The sequence below is a fragment of the Polypterus senegalus genome, chromosome 8 (assembly GCF_016835505.1).
Source record: "Polypterus senegalus isolate Bchr_013 chromosome 8, ASM1683550v1, whole genome shotgun sequence".
NCBI classification, from domain to species: Eukaryota; Metazoa; Chordata; class Cladistia; order Polypteriformes; family Polypteridae; genus Polypterus; species Polypterus senegalus.
Window position 1 is genome coordinate 86,096,680 of NC_053161.1, and position 23,547 is coordinate 86,120,226.

The 23,547-nt window shown below is 37.4% G+C and overlaps 1 protein-coding gene across 1 annotated transcript in view; it reads left to right on the plus strand.

Annotated features, from left to right (window-relative positions):
- The window catches only part of LOC120534098 (leucine-rich repeat-containing protein 23-like), a 70,564-nt gene extending 47,324 nt beyond the window's left edge, over nucleotides 1–23,240 (plus strand). The window contains exon 10 of the mRNA XM_039761369.1: nucleotides 22,355–23,240. Within this exon, the coding sequence (XP_039617303.1) occupies nucleotides 22,355–22,426 (72 nt within the window). The 3' untranslated portion in view covers nucleotides 22,427–23,240. The remainder of the gene's footprint in view (nucleotides 1–22,354) is intronic.
- The last annotated feature ends 307 nt before the right edge of the window (nucleotides 23,241–23,547 follow it).

Here is a 23,547-nt window from a genome sequence, read left to right on the forward strand (position 1 = left end):
ATCACTTTACCTTAAAGTGTTTGTCTTCCCTCTTAAATCACTAGCTCAATGCAAAGTTAGACTTAATATAACTGAACTGAATTACTTATGAAATAAATTTGAACTGCTTCCCAAATTGCAAATCAGGCCTCATTAGATGAGTCAAGTTCATGATCTTCACATTTTTCAATAGCATCACACTGAAGAAATCAATTTGCTATTTCTCCTATACTCACCTATACAGGGTGTTCCAGATCTAATTATGCAGATCCAGATTGCCTGGATGACTTTGATTTATGCAGGGATGATTCCATTTCAGCGCAAAGACAATTCTTCATGTCGTTAGTTTGCACATTCCTCGATGATCAGGGATTTTTTGGGTTATTTTCTATGTAATAAACTTACTCAGTTAGCGTAATGAAAATTGCATAATTACATCTGGACCACCCTATACTTTGTCAGAATCATGAGGAAGTGAGCTTATCCCAACAGCAATTGATTTAAATTAAAAACAAGCCCTGGACAATAATCATACACAGAACACACTCAAAATGCACATTGCAAATCCATGTCAAACTGGGGTCCAAGCATTGTGTGCCAGTAATGCTGCTACCTGCTACAATGTTACAATCAAGACCTGAAACAGGTTGCTTGTTTAATATTAAATGAATTTTGTAGAGAAGTGGGCACAATTTTTTCCAGGAAAATATGAAAGATTAATTAATAATAGGATATGCCTCACATTATTTCAAATAGAAATAATATATATAAGGTATACACAGTACATAAATATTGTATACATTGTATATTGTGTATATTTTTCAAATAGCTTTATATCATTTAAAATTTTACATTAGTCCATAGTTTTTTTAAACAGTCACGGGACACAATGCTTGTTTTTATGACTATGTAGGCAATGTTGAGAAATACAATTTGGTAATATAACATTATTATTATTATTATTTTCAATAGATACTATCACAACTCAGATGTCATGCTTTGTCTCTGTATGAGAGTGGTGATTGACCAGCTTCTATAGAAAGAAAAAAAATTATATATATTTTGTTGCAGTGTGTCACCTAAGGCATTTTAAACATTCCAAGCTTTATTTTAGATAGTGCTGACACATTAGTTTTTCCTTACAGTGTAATTATTTCTTACAGCATATCCTTAATTAACCTTCCTCAAAATATCCCAAGAGCAATGATAGATTTTGCAGTTTTTTTATGGTATTGGCTAAATATTAAGGTGTTTCATAATGTTATCAGAACTGCATTTTTTAATGCCTGAATAAAATTATTTTTTTTTCTGTATCATAGTCTATACAGTATAATAGGTTTACTTTATCTGTTTTACAGAGTCATGACTATCACATGTGCAGGGTGCATGTACATGTGTTAATCAACATAGAGTACTGTATGCACATATGCATGAAAGGACATACACTAGAGGCTTACTAAACACTGTAAACACTTCTCTTGGGTTATTTATTACATGCTCTCTCACTTTTGCCTCAAGGCATACCATAACTCTACCTTGAATTCTGTGTCTTTTAGAAGAGGTACTAGTTCACAATAGTCCCCTATAGTGCTAAACATTTATAGGTAATGTTAAAATGAATATTATGGACTAAATAGCACTGTGTTTTATATTTTATTTTGAAATCTTTCTTTATTACCATAACTGCTATATGCCTCAACATGATACTCTTACGCAAAAAAATTGTAAACAATTGTAAAAAAAATTGTTTTTCCTTGTCAATGTATTAAAAAAACCTCTGTGAATAACATTCTTATTCAGCTAAATTATACACATCTCAACTTAAACAGCTGTGCTAACCATTTTGTCCCAATACAAAAATACTTTAAAATAAAAATTAGAGAATTTAGGAGCACACGCTGATACAGCACATTGCTGCACCCACCACGTGACAAACCAACTCAGGATCCCAGATTAGGACCCGAGTACAGCCATGCAATGGGTGACAACTCAGCACCACACTAGTTCAGATGGAATGGAACAATGTGAGGTTTTTTATGGTGGCTGGAGTGCCAATTCTGCCACCAACCCCCAGGTTTTTCACTGCAGCTTGGAAGGCCTACTTGCAGGGCTGGATGCAGATTAACGTCATACCCAGTGGAAAGCAATTGCAGCTTAAGCACCTTGCTCAGGGGCCCAAAGGAGTAGAGTAACTTTGAGCCTTTATGGGATTTGAACCAGCAACCTTCTGATTACCAGTGCAGATCCCTACCTCAGAGCCTCCACTCCGCCTAATAAAAATTAGAAGCTAGTGATATTATTATTATATTAGTTTATTGAGTATTTCAACAGACTACCTTACATTTTTGTGATAAGCTATCTATGACATAGAGGGTAGTGCTACTTCTTTATGGATCAAGAATCTTGGGTTTGAATTCAGTACCCAGTCATTCTCGGTGTGGAGTGTGTATGTAATGTACTTATTTTTCTTTTGGACAACACCTGAGTTGGCAACAAAATTAGCATCTTTTCTAGTTGCCAAAACCACCCCAATTTTCAAGGAGACAGAATAACAGCACTGTGAATAAACATTTTTGCACTATTTGTACATGGCCTTGTACAGTATATGTAGATTAATCAGTATGCTGAAAATTTTGCCATGGACATAGCTGTCATTCTGCCTTTACCATCCAGTACAATGCTCACAGTGTACAGCAACAGGTCCCTGGTCTAATAACATGACAGTTATATACCTTTAGGCCTCAGCTCCTTAAAACAACTCCTACTACTGATGTTTTAAGTAGAGTTTATTCCCTAACACTGACCACCCTCAAAGTAAAAGAGATGCTCTTTTAATGGTGAGGCTTTAACTCATTCCACTTGGTACTGCCTTCATTCTTTCAGTACCCACTTGAGTATGACTGACCAGTCTCCCGAACCACGTTACCACTATGTGCTAATCAGTTGAAATCTTACCACTTGTCCTTGCATAAGTATTCAGAACATGTCATATGCCAAAACCAGTAACTAAACTCTGGCCCTTGTTACATCATGAGGCATTTAGAAATTCACTTCAAATTCACCCCTTAGATTTACTGTAGATCAGACAAGCCAGTCCTACCAATCACACCTTTGAACTCACATTGATGCATTCCTCTTGTTCTGTGGTACAAATTCCAAACCATGATCACTCCTGTATCATGATACCGATACGTGTCCTCCTTCATAGGAGAACTGCAGTGTTGGGAAGGGGAAGAGAGAGAGAGAGATAACATCGTAAATTTTGGATCTAGATACAAAGGTGTTTTATGTATTATTCCTGTTATAAATAGCTGGTAGCTTTTGACTGTTCCCCACCAGCTATGTGACTTTTCACATCCTATGATAGTTTCAGTTGGTTTAGGCTTTTTGGAGCTTTCTGACATTCTCACGCTTACTTAATAGACAATCACACCTGACTCTCACTGTTCGCTTTACAGATGAAAAAGTCACATGGCCTGACTGAGAGTCATATACCACACATTTAACAGACATATTATGGTAAACATCTAGTATAGTATTTAAGAAATTGTCCAAAACATGGACAAATAAGTATAATCTGTTTTAGTTTAAATGGTTATGATATTATAATATTCTTTTCTGACTTTTTCCTATAGACAAACTTGCAAATGTTAATCATAATAGAATCAAAAGAGTCTTTTTAGGCAAAAGGATTGCTTAGGCATATAAGACCCTCCACTACACCAAGTAATGCAAAAATGCATTTATGGTAGTTTAGTTTCTATAGAAAAGTGAAATAAACAGGAGGAAGAGATATTTTTAAAGTTTTAGATAGCTAAGTATATGTGAATAAATTTTTGGGGTGAACAGGTTGGTGGAAAAACTGAACTGAAAGATTGCTTTTTTGTTAAAGAATTGCCTGAAGTCTAAGCAAAACAACATGCATACTCTTAATTAAATCATAAGGAATTTATATAGCGCAACTGTCAGGGCAGTTCACCATAATCCTATTCATAGAAATGGAAGACATGTAGATTATCGTGATACTTTTGTCTCCATTTTCCCCATGAAATCTTTTCATTAATTGTGTAGGTGGATTTATAGTTTGTAATGTCAAATATATACTTATAGCAGAAGAAAAAAAAACAGCACTTAGATTTGATCCAACCAAGGAGAATTCCACATATTTACACATTACTGTCATGTTTGGGAGCTACACACATATTTATTTTATATTTCAGCCAAGGTTCCTCCATTGGCTGGGGTGGCCCCTTAAGAGATGACATACCTATGGAAGCATGGCAGTGGAGTTTTTAACCAGATTGTTTAATGGAATCTTGAAGAGTGAGAGGATGCCTGAGGAGTGGAGAAGAAGTGTACTGGTGCCGATATTTAAGAATAAGGGGGATGTGCAGGACTGCAGTAACTACAGGGGGATAAATTTGATTAACCACAGCATGAAGTTATGGGAAAGAGTAGTGGAAGCTAGGTTAAGAAGTGAGGTGATGATTAGTGAGCAGCAGTATGGTTTCATGCCAAGAAAGAGCACAACAGATCCAATGTTTGCTCTGAGGATGTTGATAGAGAAGTTTAGAGAAGGCCAGAAGGAGTTGCATTGCACCTTTGTGGACCTGGAGAAAGCATATGACAGGGTGTCCCGAGAGGAGCTGTGGTATTGTATGAGGAAGTCGGGAGTGGCAGAGAAGTTGTAAGAGTTGTACAGGATATGTACGAGGGAAGTGTGACAGTGGTGAGGTCTGCGGTATGAATGACGGATGCATTCAAGTTGGAGGTGGGATTATATCAGGGATCTGGTCTGAGCCCTTTCTTATTTGCAATGGTGATGGACAGGTTGACAGACGAGATTAGACAGGAGTCCCCGTGGACTATGATGTTTGCTGATGACATTGTGATCTGCAGTGATAGTAGGAAGCAGGCTGAGGAGACCCTAGAGAGGTGGAGATATGCTCTTGAGAGGAATGGAATGAAGGTCAATAGGAACAAGACAGAATACATGTGTGTAAATGAGAGGGAAGTCAGTGAAATGGTGAGGATGCAGGGAGTACAGTTAGTGAAGGTGGATGAGTTTAAATACTTGGGATCAACAGTACAGAGTAATGGGGATTGTGGAAGAGAGGTGAAAAAGAGAGTGCAGTCAGGGTGGAATGGGTGGAGAAGAGTGTTAGGAGTGATTTGTGACAGACGGATATCAGCAAGAGTGAAAGGGAAGGTCTACAGGATGGTAGTGAGACCAGCTATGTTATATTGGTTGGAGATGGTGGCACTGACCAGAAAGCAGGAGACAGAGCTGGTAGTAGCACAGTTAAAGATGCTAAGATTTGCAGTGGGTATAATGAGGATGGACAGGATTACAAATAAATACATTAGAGGGTCAGCTGAGTTTGGACAGTTGGGAGGCAAAGTCAGAGAGGCAAGATTGCATTGGTTTGGACATGTGCAGAGGAGAGATGCTGGATATATTGGGAAAAGGATGCAAAGAATAGAGTTGCCAGGCAAGGGAAAAGGAGAAAGGCCTAAGAGAAGGTTTGGATGTGGTGAGAGAGGACATGGAGGTGATGGGTGTAACAGAACAAGATACAGAGGACAGAAAGATATGGAAGAAGATGATCCTCTGTGGCAACCCCTAACGGGAGCAGCCAAAAGAAGAAGAAGAGTTTCGTATTGGAACTGAGATTGCTATTTGAATTGCTTCTTTTAAAGTCATTCCCTCTTGCGCATTTTGGATTGTGCTCCTTGGATCTTACTTTTATGTTACAGAACATTTTTGTAAGTTTAATGTTTTTTCTTCATAAAGCTTCTTAATTGCTATTTTGTGTGACTAGCCAGGGAGTTGTTGCATTTTGAGTAGTTATTGGGTCTGTCATGCTTGGGAACACTCATGTTTGTAACAATTTGCAGTTAGAGTGGCTGTCACAATGGAAGTTTGATGCAAAAAGGCAGAGAACAAGAGAAAGAGAGAAGAAAGAAGAAAAGAAAAAAGAAGGGACTGAGTATTACGGCTTGTGTGCTTGATGTACTGTGCTTTGTAGTGGGGAACGAGGGAAAGCGCTGCCCCACGAGAAATAAATGTGTGTTGCCTTGGACTTGTGTCTCTGTGCCAGTCTGTGTCCAGGTTTGGGAAGCTGTATGGAATTTCACAATATATAAATATATATATATATACACATATATATATATACTGTATATATATATATATATATATACTAGCAGAATACCAGCGCTTCGCAGCAGGAGAAGTAGTGTGTTAAAGAAGGTACGAAAAAGAAAAGGAAAAATTTGAAAAACAACGTAACTTGATTGTTAATGTAATTGTTTTGTCATTGATATGAGTGTTGTTCTCATATCTATCCATCCATCCATCCATTTTCCAACCCGCTGAATCCGAATACAGGGTCACGGGGGTCTGCTGGAGCCAATCCCAGCCAACACAGGGCACAAGGCAGGAACCAATCCTGGGCAGGGAGCCAACCCACCGCAGTCTCATATCTATCTATCTATCTATCTATCTATATATCTATCTATCTATCTATCTATCTATCTATATATATATATGTTGTTCTCATATCTATCTATATATATATATCTCTATCTATCTATCTATCTATATATATATATATATATATATATATATATATATATATACCGCGCTTGGCAGCGGAGAAGTAGTGTGTTAAAGAAGGAAAGAGAAAGAAAAGGAAACATTTTGAAAATAACGTAACATGATTGTCAATGTAATTGTTTTGTCACTGTTATGAGTGTCGCTGTGATATATATATATATATAGCAAAATACAAGCGCAGCGATGTCATGTGTTAAAGAAGTTATGAAAAAGAAAAGGAAACATTTTAAAAATAATGTAACATGATTGTCAAAGTAATTGTTTTGTGTATTTGGCGGCAGCGTCACAAAGTTTTTTTCGTCTAGCTGCATCAGAAAATGTACCACAACGTCTGACATGCCTCCTTTTTAGTGTTTTCTCACAGCTTGGATTGCTGCTGTCATATATATATACACACACACACACAAACACACACACACATACATACATATATATACACATACATATCTTCATATCTACATATCTATATACATATCTACATATACACATATATATATATATATATACATACCTATCTACATCATATACACATACATACACATACACACACACAAATTATATATATGTGTGTATGTATGTATGTGTGTGTGTGTGTGTGTAATATATATATATATATATATAATGTAGATAGGGGTGTGTGTGTGTTTATATACAGTATATATATATACACATACATACATATATATACACATACATATACTTGTGTGTATGTTTGTATGTGTCTATATGTGTGTGTATAGCTTTGGTCACTGAGTGCAAGGGAAAAATAATAAAATATAGTCTATAAGTTATTAAACAGTAAAACATTAACGTTTTAAGAAGTACAGGTACATTGAGCACTACTGGAGTGGTTTCAGGTAAACTACATTTTAAAGACTGTGTAACACAACAGGTAAGTAACTAACAGCAGCTAAAATGTATATGGATCATCTCTCGGTAGCTGATCCCTTTTGAAAGGCGCTACGACGGCTGTGGTATAGAAATTACATTTTCTATGTGAACGTTCAAATTTGTGCCTGTGGTAATGTGCCTTACCGGCATTTAAAGAAAATTAGTTTTGTGTCCTCTGCAGTGTTAAGAGAGAAAGGCTTTGGTTTGGGATAAAAGGAAAAAAGGTGTAAAGAAAGGAAAGTTGCCTTTTTCTTTTATATAGTATAGAGATGTGTTCGCTGACGTTATGATCGCCTTGTGTAGACTGGTGAGACGTCCCGCCATTAATCGGCTGTGATGGCACTGTCAGTCCTCCACTCGTGTGCGTGTTTTCATAATCCGAGGTGAGGACCTCATAATCGATATACGTGCAAAAGAAAGTGTGAATCGCCTTAATATTATTTTTCCGTGGTGTAGAAAAGGGGTCCCGTGTTTGCACTTGTCTGGGCTATAGCGCAGGGGGAGGATGAAAAAAATTAAAAGTGCTCACTTTGACTTAAGGCAGAAGCGCAGTTAGCGTCTCAAAGGCCGGCACAGCTATGCACGCGCGCTGGCTGCTTGACTTTTGCTGGGCAGGAGACCACAGTTTTTGCAGACACGTTCATGATATCAAAAGTCTCAGCGCTCTTTGGAGGTCATTCATATATTATATATATAGCAAAATCCCGCCTCGCAGCGGAGAAGTAGTGTGTTAAAGAAGTAATAAAAAGAAAAGGAAACATTTTAATAATAACGTAACATGATTGACATTGTCATGAGTGTTGCTGTCATATATATGCCTGCCTAAATAAGTCACCCTCGCTTTGCTCTTACTTTATTTACCGTTCATTTAATCATGGCTATTGGCGGAAAAATTATAAAATGGAAGGAGGATGGCTTTACCAAAACAATTATTGATGGCGAATTGATTATTCATAAAGCTTGAATTGGTGATGTTTTTCTGTGTTAACCTCATATTTTTTCATACTTCTTCTCAAACTAAGGTGGTGCGATGGTAAAATGAATTGGGATGCGCTGATCAATGTAATCTGCTTGTAATGCAAAGTGTGATTAAATGCATTATTTTTTAACCCGTTATGGAGCACATGCATCGAAGCTTCTCAGCTGTGCTTGTGCTAAGAAAAGGAAAGATTTTAAAAATAACGTAACACGATTGTCAATGTGACCTTTTGTAAGTAGTGCCTGGAGGATTCAGTGTGGAGAAACTCTATAGAGACAGCGTGTGTATTAACTTGTGGATTTTTCTGTGAGTATTTGGTGGTAGTCTGACAAAGTTGCTTCGGAAGACGGCATTAGCATGAGCTCAGCTCAGACCGAAATTAGATGAATGGGAGGGAGATGATGACGTGACTCCCCACCCGCCTTAACTGTCAATCCCCACAAACACAGTCTCGGAATTTGCATAAGCACACCCTTCACCTACAATTTTAACTTAGTTATAAAGTGATCAAAACTCGTTTATATCCTCGTCCTCTCATTAAACTTGTATCCCGCATTACCTGTGGGCATGTAAAACGCCAGCGGTAGCCTGTCTATGAACTTAATTTAAAGTTTAGGTTTACACCTTGCTTTCTTTCCGAGGCAGCAACTCTCATGAATATGGTAGTATATGTCACTCGCTCGCTTCTTATTGTTTTTCGCTGCGTTCTCAATTATATAATGCATGTTTTCTTAAGCGCTTTTTGCAGGTCTTCCTGGTTTTCTACGCACTGCGTTGACAATCAGTTCACGTGATTACGTGGGAGGCGTGATGATGTCACATGAAACTCCGCCCTTCCAGCTCAACTCCATTACAGTTAATGGAGAAAATACCTTCCAGTTATGACCATTAGGCGTAGAATTTCGAAATGAAACCTGCCCAACTTTTGTAAGTAAGCTGTAAGGAATGAGCCTGCCAAATTTCAGCCTTCTACCTACACGGGAAGTTGGAGAATTAGTGATGAGTGAGTGAGTGAGTGAGTGAGTGAGTGAGGGCTTTGCCTTTTATTAGTATAGATATATATATATATATATATATATATATATATATATATATATATATATATAGTGGCGATCAGGCTCTTCTCCACCTCTCCAACCCTCAGGTACGACTCCAGACACCGGATAAAAGTTCAAGACTTTTTATTAATTAATAATACTGTGCACAAAGCACCCTCCACACTATTCATATACTAAATAAACAACTCAACAATATTCTCTCCTCCTTGCCCAGACACTTCGCCCCTCTACCTCCCAGCTCAGCTCAGTGTCTGGACTGGCCCTTAGTCCTTTTATACACCCTGACCCGGAGGTGTTCCTGCCCAATCAGTCCACAGTTCCTTATTCCTTCCGGGTCAGAGTAAACAGTCCTTTTCTTCAACCCGGGAGCACGTTGTTCCTTCCTGTCACGTGACCGTGACGTACTCCCGGGTTATAGGGCACACAAGATCAGCGACTCCCGGTGGCCCCCAAGGTATTCAGCAGGGCTGTGTATAAATACTACATAGTCCATAAGGCCCTGCTGGAACTCGGGGCACGATCCTGCTGTCGGGAGAGCTCTTCCTGGCGGCCTCGGGGTGAGGGCCAGAGCACGAAGCCGGCAGTCCTCCACAATATATATGGATGGAGAGGAAATACTTCTAGCAAAAGCAGAGAAGATTGTTCTGCAATTGAGGTACAGTGATAGAAAAGGGAAAAAAACTCCCCCAGACGTGCCTCAGGCTTACCTGCCAAGTTAGTTTGTGTGTCCTTCATTCAAGGGGCTGTTACAATACTTCCATTAATATCTTTCTCTAATACGGCTTACACTAAAAACCTGGAATTTGATCTTGATCTTGTTTGACATATCTGAAGTGAACTTGTCAGGACACTGTATGTGTTGAAGGGAGCAACAAATTGTTTCAACGGGTTTTCCTTCAGAACTATGCATACAATCAAATTCAAACTATGCTGACATATTGTATGCATTTGCTTATTTGCAGAAAGAAGTTGAACAGTAGCATTAGAACAGTTGGGATAAACCACTAAACCACATTTGATAAATTCAAATGTTCCTGAAGCAAATTCTAATTAATTGGAGAGATGGTTATGGAGCTGAATTTTGCCATGTCAAATATAGTTGTTTGTGATAGATTTTGTTTTGTTAAGGTCTTTATTTAAAGCTCATCCTACAAGACAATAACCTGACTTTGTATGTATGAAAGACTTTTACAAATCATTTAGAGCATGTGATTATCTTTAAATACCTGCCACAGAAATGTAGTCATTACTAATGCATTGAAACAGACTGACTTTGCCTATTGCAGATGCAAACCTAATTTTTAAGTTGTAAAATATGAAATCATGATATTAATAATAACACATTTTCAAGTCGGGCAGCACGGTGGCGCAGTGGTAGCGCTGCTGCCTCGCAGTAAGTAGACCTTTGGTTCGCTTCCTGGTTTGCATGTTCTCCCCGTGTCTGCGTGGGTTTCCTCCCACAGTCCAAAGACATGCAGGTTTGGTGCATTGGCGTTCCTAAATTGTGCTTGGTGTGTGTGTGTATTCCCTGTGGTGGGCTGGCGCCCTGCCCAGGATTTGTTCCTGCCTTGCGCCCTGTGCTGGCAGGGATTGGCTCCAGCAGACCCCTGTGTTAGGATATAGCGGGTTGGACGATGACTGACTGACATTTTAAAGCATTTTTCATTTTAATTGTATGAAGCCTTTAGTCAAAGGTTCATGGTTTTGCCACTTAATAGCACTGTGTCCATGACACAGAGAACATGTTTTTGTTATTCACCTTTTACAGTAGGCGAGACATACATTGTAACTCTGTCTTTTGTGGATTTATTTACTGCCCCTCAGTTCACAATTCCAATTTCGTTACCCATCTTTTCCATTTATGTTGTGTTGAATCTGTATCATTGAAACAAGAATGTTCAAATCGGAATGGCCTCACTTGTGTTATTAGCAGCTAAGCGAGTTTTCAGTTTTCTCGGAGGCAGAGCCCTTACCCCGACTCCACCTCTCACTTCTGGGCCAGGCAGACACACACACTTCCATGCGTAGACGTTTATATATAAGATACAGTATGGCTATTTTTAAAGTTATGTGTTATCAATAATTCCTGCTTTAAAAACATTTGTTACCATTTCAGAAGAATTCATGCTCTGAGATTAAGATGATGGAGAATGTTTTCATTCAAGAGTGTATGTTCACATTATTAACAAAATAATTAAAAACAGTAACACATTTTTATGTAGCATCTTTCTCTTTATCAAAGTGCTTCAAAAATATTCAAAAGGGGAAACTGCACTTTGATACTTGAGGCTATGCCATCATGTAAACAGACACTACAAAGCAAACTGTTAGTGAATGCAAGTAGAATCTTATAATCCATCTCCATCTATTCCTGCATTTACATGCTGTGGGCATTTTTCAGCATTGCTACTAGGGACTAGTGATTTCATCTTTCCAGTTTATTGTGTTCACATCAATCTCTGGCTGACATTTTGGGAAAATTCGAGGTTGCTGTTTATTCTCCTGTCATTCTGCACTTAAAACAATTAAGGAATTTTCACATTCTCCCCTTGTGTGCGTGGGTTTTCCTCTGGGTACTCCTGTTTTCCTTCCACATCTCCAGAGATATACTTGTTAGGTTTATCAGCAGTTTAATTGGCCCTGTTTGAATGTAAAGATGGAGATGTGTACGCGTGGGCTCTTTGGTGCATCTGGCATTATGTCCAGGGCTGTTACCTACCTGATGTCCAGTGCTTCCAGAACAGAAACCTAAATTAGAATTTTCAGTTTCAGTACATCATTGCTACTCAAGGATTGATTACTTCTTTATAGATAATAACTTCTTGCCTATGATTAAATCTTGTAAATACGATGCTATTGTTATTTCAGACCATGCTCCGATGATCTTGGAGCTGAAATTACTAAGCCCCATACACTCACCCCGCAGATGGCGTCTCAATCCGCTTCTATTAGCTGACGAGAATTGTACTGAATTTATATCCAAACAAATTGAATTCTTTCTAGAGACAAATACATCCCCTGAGATCTCTGCAGGAACACTCTGGGAAACTCTTAAGGCCTTCTTAAGAGGACAGATTATCTCATATCTTTCCCACAGAAATAAATCCGAAGCGAAGAAAGTAGCAGAGATAAAAAGCGAAATTACTAAAATAGATGAAGAACATGCCAGACTACCAAGCGAGACTCTACATAAGAGGAGGCAGGCTCTACATTCAGAATTAAACCTCTTGACAACTAAAGAAACCGAACAACTAATTTACAAATCCAGACATCATTATTATGAACATGGAGAGAAAGCTAATAAGCTTTTAGCGCAACAAATTCACAAGCAAGAAGTGCGCAACGCAATCTCGGTAATTACTAACACGAATGGAGATAAAATCATCGAACACAAAAATATAATGTACACTTTTAGAGACTACTATAAATCCCTATATACTACTGAGTTTAAAGAAGACAATATACAATCTAATGCATTTCTGGATAAATTACAGATACCACAAATTGACGCTATTAGTGTGGAGGAGCTCGATAAACCTCTGTCATTATCAGAATTACTGGATGCTATAAAGTCACCCAAGGTGGAAAAGCAGCAGGCCCTGATGGCTACCCTGCAGAGTTTTACAAGAAATTCTCCGCTCAGCTAGCTCCCTCCTATTAGCAACATTTACAGAAGCCAGAGATAACCAATCTCTTCCACAAACCTTTCGCCAAGCACTAATCACTGTCTTTCCAAAACAAAATAAGGACTTATTACAATGTGCATCATACAGACCAATTTCACTTCTGAATAACGACGTTAAAATACTCTCTAAAATCATAGCTAGAAGGATGGAGAAAGTGCTCCCTCATAATATCACAAGACCAAACTGGATTTATTAGGGGCCGACACTTATCTTCAAATCTTCGACGCCTGTTTAATGTAATATACTCACCAACTAAATCAAACACCCCAGAAATATTATTATCATTGGATGCAGAAAAGCATTCGACATGATTGAATGGAAATACCTTTTACTATTTTGGAGAAGTTTGGGTTTGGCCCAACATTTGTGCATGGATTAAATTACTGTATACTAACCCAGAAGCTTCAGTTTGCATCAATAACATTTGCTCAGACTACTTTAAACTAGAACGTGGCACAAGACAAGGATGCCCTTTGTCACCACTGTTGTTTGCAATTGCCATTGAACCACTGGCAATACATTGTCGAAATACTGATCAGATAAAGGGGATTAGCAGAGAAGGACTGGAACAGAAAATCTCATTATATGCAGATGACATGGTACTGTATATATCGGACCCAGAAAATTCTGTGCCTGCAGTCTTAGCAGCACTCACAGAATTTCAAAAGCTCTCTGGTCTCAGAATTAATCTGAATAAAAGTGTACTCTTTCCGTGAATTCGCAAGCATATAATATTAGATTAGACACCCTTCCTTTTATCATTGCAGAACAGTTTAAATACCTCGGGGTAAACATCACAAGTAAACATAAAGCTCTTTATCAAAAATATTTGTCGTCTGTATGGAAAAAATTAAACAAGACTTGCATAGATGGTCAACCCTTCATCTCACACTAGCTGGAAGAATTAACACTGTTAAGATGAATATTCTTCCTAAGCTCCTTTTTATTTCAAAACATACCAATATACATTAATAAATCGTTCTTTAAGCAATTAGATTCAACAATAACCTCATTTATTTGGAATTCTAAACATCCACGCATCAAAAGAGCGACCCTACAAAGACAAAAGGCAGAAGGCGGCATGGCTCTACCTAACTTCCAGTTTTATTACTGGGGCAAATATACAGTCGATAAGAACCTGGACACAAATAGAAGAACATACACAGGCATGGACCGCAATAGAAGTAAAATCCTGCAGTACTTCTTTGTATTCCTTGCTTTGTGCTCCAATAAACACACGTTATCGGCAATACACTAATAACCCAATTGTGCTCCACTCACTTAGAATCTGGAACCAATGTAGAAAGCATTTTAAGACGGAGAAGCTTCTTTCTGTGGCACCCTGCAAAAGAACCACCTCTTTCAACCCTCACAAACATATGCAGTTTTTAATATCTGGAAAAATTTGGAATTAACTTGCTTAGAGATCTTTATATAGACAACGCCTTTGCATCCTATGAACAATTACATTCCAAATTTAACATTCCAGCTACAAATTTCTTTCACTATCTTCAAATCAGGAACTTTGTTAAACAGAACCTTCCAGATTTTCCTCATCTTGCACCCTCATCCACGCTGGAAAAATTATTGCTCAATTTCAAGGAGTTAGACTCCATCTCTACAATATATAAAATCCTTTTACAATCCCTTCCTTTCAAAGATCCAAGAGGACACTGGGAAAATGACCTCTCAATTAATATATCAGAAAAGGAGTGGAAAGTAGCAATGCAGAGAATTCACTCAAGCTCCATATGCAAAGCATACAATTATACAACTCAAAATTATATATCGAGCACATCTGTCTCGACTAAAACTCTCCAAAATGTTTCCAGGGCATGATCCAACCTGCGAACGTTGCAACCAAGCCCCAGCCTCACTAGGTCACATGTTCTGGGCCTGCTCCAAATTAACATTATTCTGGACAAAAATTTTAATTACCTCTCAGACAGTCTTGGACTCACAATCCCTCCTAACCCATTAACAGCTGTGTTTGGGGTTCTTCCAGAGGGTCTTAAAGTGGAGAAAGACAAACAAATTGTGATTGCATTCACTACACTGTTGGCACGCAGACTTATTCTGATAAACTGGAAGAACCCAAACTCTCCTCTTTTAAGTCAGTGGGAAACTGATGTGTTATATTATTTAAAATTGGAAAAAATCAAATACTCAGTTAGAGGATCTGTGCAGACTTTTTTCAAAACATGGCAGGATCTAATCAGTAATATTTTGAAATGATTTTATAAAGCACAGAGAATTTGTTGATTTAGGTATTTTTAAAAGCCTTAAATTTTACACCGTTTGGCTTGCTCTCTCTCTCAAGGGTGGGGATCGATCTGTTCTTAGCATAATTCTTTTTTTTTTGTAAAACTTGATTGCTATGTATTGATTGTAATAAAATTAATAAATAAAAAAAAAAAAAAAAAAAAAGAATTTTCAGTTTCGGAATGTTGTGTTATTACAGCAACTATACATAGCATTTCATTGCTGTGTTTACATATTGGTGGTGATGAGAATAGATGTCATTAAGTATTGATGTGATTTCATTCTTAGTATTTTTGGAATAATAGCAGTCAAACTGAACATCCAGCAATTTTCTGGCCCTGCTTTTTCCATTACAGATTTGCATTAAGACACAGCACATCTTTGCAGCATCAGACAAGACAACTTCAAATAGAACACTCATACACACATGTACTTACAAACATAAAGATAACATGGCTGTGGTGGGCTGGCGCCCTGCCCGGGGTTTGTTTCCTGCCTTGCGCCCTGTGTTGTCTGGGATTGGCTCCAGCAAACCCCCGTGACCCTGTAGTTTGGATATAGCGTGTTGGATAATGGATGGATGGATGATAACATGTAAATTCAGAGCTACTAATTGATATAACATTGTGCATCTGTAATATGGGAGCCTTCAAATAAAAATACAGACATGAAAAAAAGAGATACGCTGTACACTGGCCATAAACTAGGTTGAGTGCCCAGAACTGATGAGTGGTGACCAGTTGCCTACCATGCTGTCAGTTAGGTCAAAATCCATCCATTTTCCAACACGCTTAATCTGAACACAGGGTCACGGGGGTCTGCTGGAGCCAATCCCAGCCAACACAGGAACCAATCCCGGGCAGGGTGCCAACCCACCACAGGACACACACAAACACACCCACACACTAGGGTCAATTTAGAATCACCAATCCACCTAGCCTGCATGTCTTTGGACTGTGGGAGGAAACCAGAGCGCCCGGAGGAAACCCACGCAGACACGGGGAGAACATGCAAACTCCACGCAGGGAGGACCCGGGAAGCATACCAGGTCTCCTAACTGCGAGGCAGCAGCGCCACCGTGCTGCCCTAGGTCAAAATAATATTTCTTTATCTCATCTAGGTTTTTTAGGTTTATTTATAAAGGACACAGCAAACCATTTTTTCATGGTTTCATTTGTGTTTATATTTATTGTTAATTTAATTTGTATTCATTTTTACACATCTCCAACTTTCAAATTGCTGAAAATTAATACAGTTGTCTTACAAATGTTAACTGCAAATCTTGTACTGCTGTCTCTTGTACTCTATACTGTCAGCTGCTCTTCCACAGCAGTGCTAGTGTCACATTTTCATGATTTATGGCTTGAAATTTACCCTCTAGGGTATTCATTTATGGCCCTTATCTTCCTTCCTTTAATGCCGATTTTATTTTCAGAGAATGTGAACCAGCATTTGTTTCTTGACTATAGAAACATTAAACAACAGTGGGAGTGCATCTTAGAAAAATGGCTCTTACAGAGCGCTAATATAAAACTCACAGCTGGATTTATAATGTAGAGAAATTGAAAATAAAAGACAAATTTTGAATACTGTATAGTGTTTTAATAGAAAAAGAATGAAGAATTAAGTTGGAGAAAGTTCAAAAACCATTTGAGAAGTTTGATGATGTACAGAATGAGAGCATGGATAAAAGAGTTTCAGATGTGCCATGGAAACTAATTGCTCCCTGTAGTTCTAAAAATGTGAGAAACCAGCCACAGAGGTGTAGGATTTATGATGCTAAGATGGGGGTGCTGGGATGAAAGGAGGTTTGTTCAAGACAGGAATGAGGACAGTTGAAGGTGAATGGAATGTCAGACAACAGTGTGACTATGCAAAAGTACTATAGAATTTGATAAAGTGTTTATTTTTTACTGTTTATACTGTATTACTCTCCTATGGCTTGCTATCTAAAAATTAAAAGCTCATTTATTCCATAGCACAAAGCAAAGTGTCATGCAACTTTAATTCCTGCACTTTAAAAGCTCTAATGATATCCACTTTTATTATTAATATGGCTTTTAAATCAGTGCATTAAAGCATATTTATACAACAATATGTTTATTTTGCTTCTGTTTGAACAACCAGTCATGGATTTTGTTATTTTTTTGTGACTTACTACAGAAGACTTTCTGAGGGATTTGTCCAATAAAGTGCAACAAAGATGTATCAGACACTATGCAGTTATTAAGAAAATTTGCCCAGTAACTTACAAAGTCAACCTCTGGCACAATTTATGGCATACCATTCATTCCATGGTATTTTGTTAAAATCAGATCACTCGAATCCTTATTATCAGCCTGTAAGTTTTCCTGCCCCAGTTTTGGTGGATGATAAACAGCAATAAAAGTTTCAAAATATCCCAGATTCATAGCAGTTGGGTTCCAGAGTCCAGGACCTTGTGCAATGGAAGGGATATTTCCCAAGAGATTGATCTTGTGTCCCCCTCAGGAACCTTGATGATTCCAACTTTTTTGTCAATTCCATTGGTTGTTTCCTTCCCTTGCATCATTAGGAGAAATGCTTTCCCAGAAACATGTAAGGTGTGTCCAGGTTTGCTTTCTTATAATTTTATTATTGTTATTTTTCTATTTATTTTATTTTGTATTTTTTTTGTGGCACCATTATTTTCTGCTGTAATGTTGCCATACTGTTTGCAGAAACAATCTTGTTGATGGTCATATGTTTCTTTGACATTATTACACCACCCGTGTTAAAGATGGAGGTGTGCATTAATTCATGTCTGATCTTTAATATCTAAATATAAAGGAAAAATTTACACTTACTTATTTTCCAGGAAAAGAACGTGCAAGAAATATTTCCAAGCATTTCTAAATACAAGGGAAAGCCTTGCTTTTGTGTTTCTTTTAACAAAAAAACAATTTAAACAACATAAACTATTAGGGTTTATTTTGGTTTCTGACTAGGAAAGCATTTAAGAGGTCTTATTTTGTTTCACATTTTGGTTATTTATTTGTCTGCTAGAATCTTTGCATGATGCCTTTTGCCTGCCTTTTGACAATTTTTCTGGTTGGCCCCATATATCTAAACATTTCTCTGTTGCAATAAAATCTCATTTTCATAGAAAAAGATCAGTACGCTATTGTGGAGATTCTGGTCATTTTGTCACCAAATGTCCAGAGTTACAGGAATGTTACAGGACACCTTTTATTGGCTAACTAAAAAGATTACAATATGCAAGCTTTCGTGGCAACTCAGGCCCCTTCTTCAGGCAAGGTATCTTGGTGTCATTTTGCTTGACTTCTCACTACATCCATAATGGCTAACACGGCACAACACCCTAGTACTACAGGAATGATTAGTTAACTCACTTGGTGCTAGGGGGTCTTAGAGGGTTGGGGGTTTCATCCCCAGAATATTAATAGTCTGTTAGCTCCTTTAAAAGTTGCTTATAAAATTTTCATTCTGTGTCTAGTGGAGTCTGACACAGACAAAAAATGTATTAGTTCATAATTAGTACAGCAGCTAAATACTAGCATCCAGGCAGTCAAGTATATACAGTATATATCTATCTATCCATTCCTGCTTGTAATTTTTCTCAGGATTTTGTCTATTTTTATTCCACATCAAAAAACAAGTAAGACTGTGTTTAAATTGTGTTCATACCATTAGAGTTGAAAGCCTCATTTTAAATAATTTATTGTTCCTGCATTTTTAAAATTAACAAACAACAAATCAGTAGTAAAATAATAGTATTAGTGTGGGAAACAAATTCTCAGATGATGTCAGTTTTATCATTTTTTTAATTGAAAGATCTTATTTATTCTAACATTTTGTAGTATGAAATTTTTGCCAAGAGAAATAGTACTTTAAAACATTACCCAAGGAAGGATGTATATTTAATATGAAGGATGCCTCTTGAAAATGCTGTTGTATTAGGTTACGTCCTTCTCTCAGGATGTCTATAGATATACTGTAAATATTCAAGCCTCAGGGTTTGTTACTCTTGAAAAATTTTCAAAGCTACATAAAACATATACATTTATACTAACACCTAGAATAATGATTTAATGTTTAATACATTTGGGAGGATGTCTCATATTGACAGCTAGCTAGACCCAATGGACTTTGCTGAATGTATTAGTTTACAGGTAAAGAACCGCTTTACATAGATGGCACAACGACTTAATCTAATTAATAGAACAAGAACATTCGTGTACAATCAGCAGTTACATAATCCTACTTTGTGAGGGTCTGGATAATTATTTGTTAAAAAATAAGAATTTAATTAAAAATGAAAGTGGAATATGAGGGCAATCAGTGAACTTTATTAAGAGCGCTGCAAAAGCTGGAGTGAATAGAAGGGAAATTTTGGCAAAGGTATCTTAATAAAATGTAGAAGTATGAGGTATGAATAAGCAGTATATACTAGTTTTTTTAATTTTTCAGCTAACAAGTAACTTTTTTTTTTCTTCTTAAGCATCTGTGAAATAAGAGTAAATGTGTGTGTTTACACAGTGTGTGAAATGCTGGATTTTAATTAGAGGGCCACTTAGTGCTTCATTGTTGGCTAAACACTGAAATATTACTCTAGTACTACACAATATACTGTACAATCAATTAATTACAAAGAATGGTATCAGTTAAGATATATCTGTCTTAGGCTGATATGCTGTCCGCTGCCTTGTACTCCTGATGGACTCATACAGGACAGACACTTTTCATGAGGCATATGCACTTAGACATTAAGTGTGCAATGCTAAAATGGCTAGTTCACAATGGCATGAACTAATTCGCTACAATGTCACACTGCAACAAATCAGTGCTGCCTGATATTTGAAACTTCTAAGGTCAATCAATTGTCTCCTTAAACATCACAAATTGACAGGGTTATCTCCAGGGGTGGGATATTACCATTTCTAACAGAAAAAGCAAGCATAATTTTTCTGCATTTCCTTTAATTTTCAATGTGGTGCCCTTATTATTAATAGCAATGCACTCTAACAAGGTACAAACTACTTAGTTTAACAAAAACAAATTATCGGCTAAGAAGAAATCAACTTTGCAAATTTGGCAGTTCTGTGGTTTAAAATCAGATGAATGTGGTGAGTCAAAAGATGTAACCAAAGTTCTTTTTCAACCAAGTAGAGAGGTTTTTGTTGCAAAAGATTCACAATTAACAAACTTGTATATATTCATTTGTCTGTATGCCCTGCAGCGAACTACACAAATTTAACCAATGCTGCTAGCACATGAGCTAAAATCTTATTGTTTATTGGTACTTCTGGATTTAAAAAAAAATACAAAATGTGAGTAGGCAGTGCAATATGGATACAATGTGCTACAGCTGTTTTTTTCACTAATATGCAATAATGAGTGCAAGTGTAAGGCGACACGTGCAGAGATGGTACTGCCAGTCTTAGACACTGAACAGCCCAAGAGGGATTTTATCCCATCATTTGTGACTCCGTTCACACATCCAGAGTGACTGTAGCACATGTGCAGCTTTGACGAAAGCTGTAACAATTGCAGCTTTTTGAACACCCTTTACCTCTCTTGGTGCTGCCGTTACCTTCTCATGTCATCCTTCATTATCAGTAAAAATGAATTAGGTGCACAAAATGTAATTGGATTTGTATCTCTCTGCTAAAGATGCATTTAAAATTTCCAGTTTTAAGTGCAATACATGTTCAGTGGATTGCCTAATGTATACATTTTATATTTACAACTTGTTTAATCACATAGTTCAAATCATCATCAAAGTAACATTCATTGGCAATGTAAGTAATCAATTGTCGATTGCCGATGGTATCATCCGTCAGTACAAGCCTATGATGTAACTTTAGTTATTTAAGAGCTGAAGGCAGAAGCACACCATTTAATAGGCGAAGCAAGAAACACCTATGTAAACAATTACGGGTGGGATACCGGCAAGGAATGGGTATGCTACCTGGTGGGCTGTAAAAGGAGAAGTGAAATGAGGAAGATGCCTAAGGGAAGAAACCAATAAAGGAGACAATTGCCCTAACATTATCGAAAGCTATGCCTTTGAAGGCTCTTTTTTTCTCCTCGGTTTATTTTTATTTTTCCTCCACAGGCAAAAAACAAAATGTGCTGTACTTCTTTTTAATTATTCCAAAGGGAAATGTATTTTTTTCAATTAATTCCTTACTTACAGAAATTGGGCAGCAAGATTTCTTTCTGATTCACCCTTTAAAAGCAATAACATAATTAGCAAATGGAACAGAGTAACATTTATTTATTGGTTCACATCTGATTTAGCTCGCACAACATGAATGATTATGACAATCTGAGGGTTTATTTTACTTTGGATCCTTCATCTTCATAACATACCAAATGTGAATTTATTTCTGTCATCCACTGCCTCGTTTTTATAGCATTTTGTGACCTTTCCAATGCCCTGTATATAAGCAGAAGCTTTGCAGCTTTGAAAAGGTGAACCAATTAGTCTTTTTTTTTCCTTTTAACTTGCTGTAAGGCTTGATTGCTCTTTTCAACCTAGAATGTAAATTGGATAATCAGATTTCTTATCTCAAAAGCTCATTCTTTTGTCTTGTATAACCCTCCCATTATAGTTCACAAAGTTCATTTCTCACAATCAGAAAGCGGCTAATCAGTCTCCGAATGCGTTAGCTCTCCAGCTATATCTACAGGTAGGGAAATGTATTTCATGCTGTAATCAAATGATGATGTATACATTATATTATATACATGTTTTTACAATTGGGTAAAATGTTAATGCTTAGTATGTTTTTTAACATATTCGGCTTGGCCAGAGATGCTTTGTCGGTAACACTAATGATTAATTTTCAAAGGACTAAAATATATGCATTTCCCCCACCCCCTCTGTCTTTTCCAGGTGCTTAGGATGGCTGCCTTGCTGCTGTCAAACTCTCCAGGTTCCATGCATAGTTCTGCCAGCAGTATCTGAAGGCGTGTTTGGAGTATCAGTTGAACATCTGTGACCTGGTTCAAATCCTCATCTGTAACACAGACAGCCATGTTTGATTTAATACTTTCCATGTGTTTCGGTGGGTCACGGATTGAAGAGTAAAGCATTTTAAAATCTGCATGAAAAGCAAGATAATCCAAAGGAAAATTTTTAAATCCATAAATTTAATCCTAATTGTTTTTTATGCAAGAGTGGCCTCCTAATGAAAATAAACCTTGACTAAGGTGCAGAACTGCTTAATATCTCCTGATAAATAAATATTTGCTGAATAGGGACTGCACTTGTAATTACAGTGTCTTTAAGCATGCTTATGTGGCAGACATGTTCAAAATGCATTCGTGGATGACTGAAGTGATTACAGCTGTAAATCGATGGTTGCATTTTGATAGCCTTCAAGAATAATCATTAGACTATATGGGCCTATAATATTTACAGCTTGACCGATTTTGATTTTGTTTCTTAACATTGAAATCCTTATAAAATGCTTTTGTGGTACATTTTTTCTTATTTTTAAGATCTTAATTATTGCAAACAGATCACATACTGGACTGTTCACATGCATGGGCAACATGGTTTGACTGAATAGTGCTGTCTCTACTAGTAAAAACAAATGTTTAATAAAAACACCAAGAATAAGGTATGTTTTATATCCAAATGGTACCGTGTGACAAAGGTTAAAGGCTGATGCATAATCTGACACAGCACATTAGCTGCAAATTGTCTTGGAGTGTGTTGGGACGTGTGAGTCCTTGTCTTGCACCCCAAAACATGAGGCTGAGTCTCAGTACTTTAGTAAAACCAACTTTATTCACCTTGAAACAGGAACAGCATGGTTATTTATTGTAGCGGGATTTACCACTCTCATACACACAGACACAGCAATCAGGCAGGGTTGGGGCCAGGTTACTGGCCAAGTAATCCTGTTCCCTGCATTTATAATGTTCCTTGCATCACCTATCGACAGCAAGCTATTATACCATGACCGTGATCGACTCGGATCTGTTTTAGCTGCGAGCCACTTCCGCGTTGGGAGCCGCGGTTGCCCCTGTAACTGATAAACTGTCTTCCATAGACACGGCGATCGCTCTTCGGGACACTCT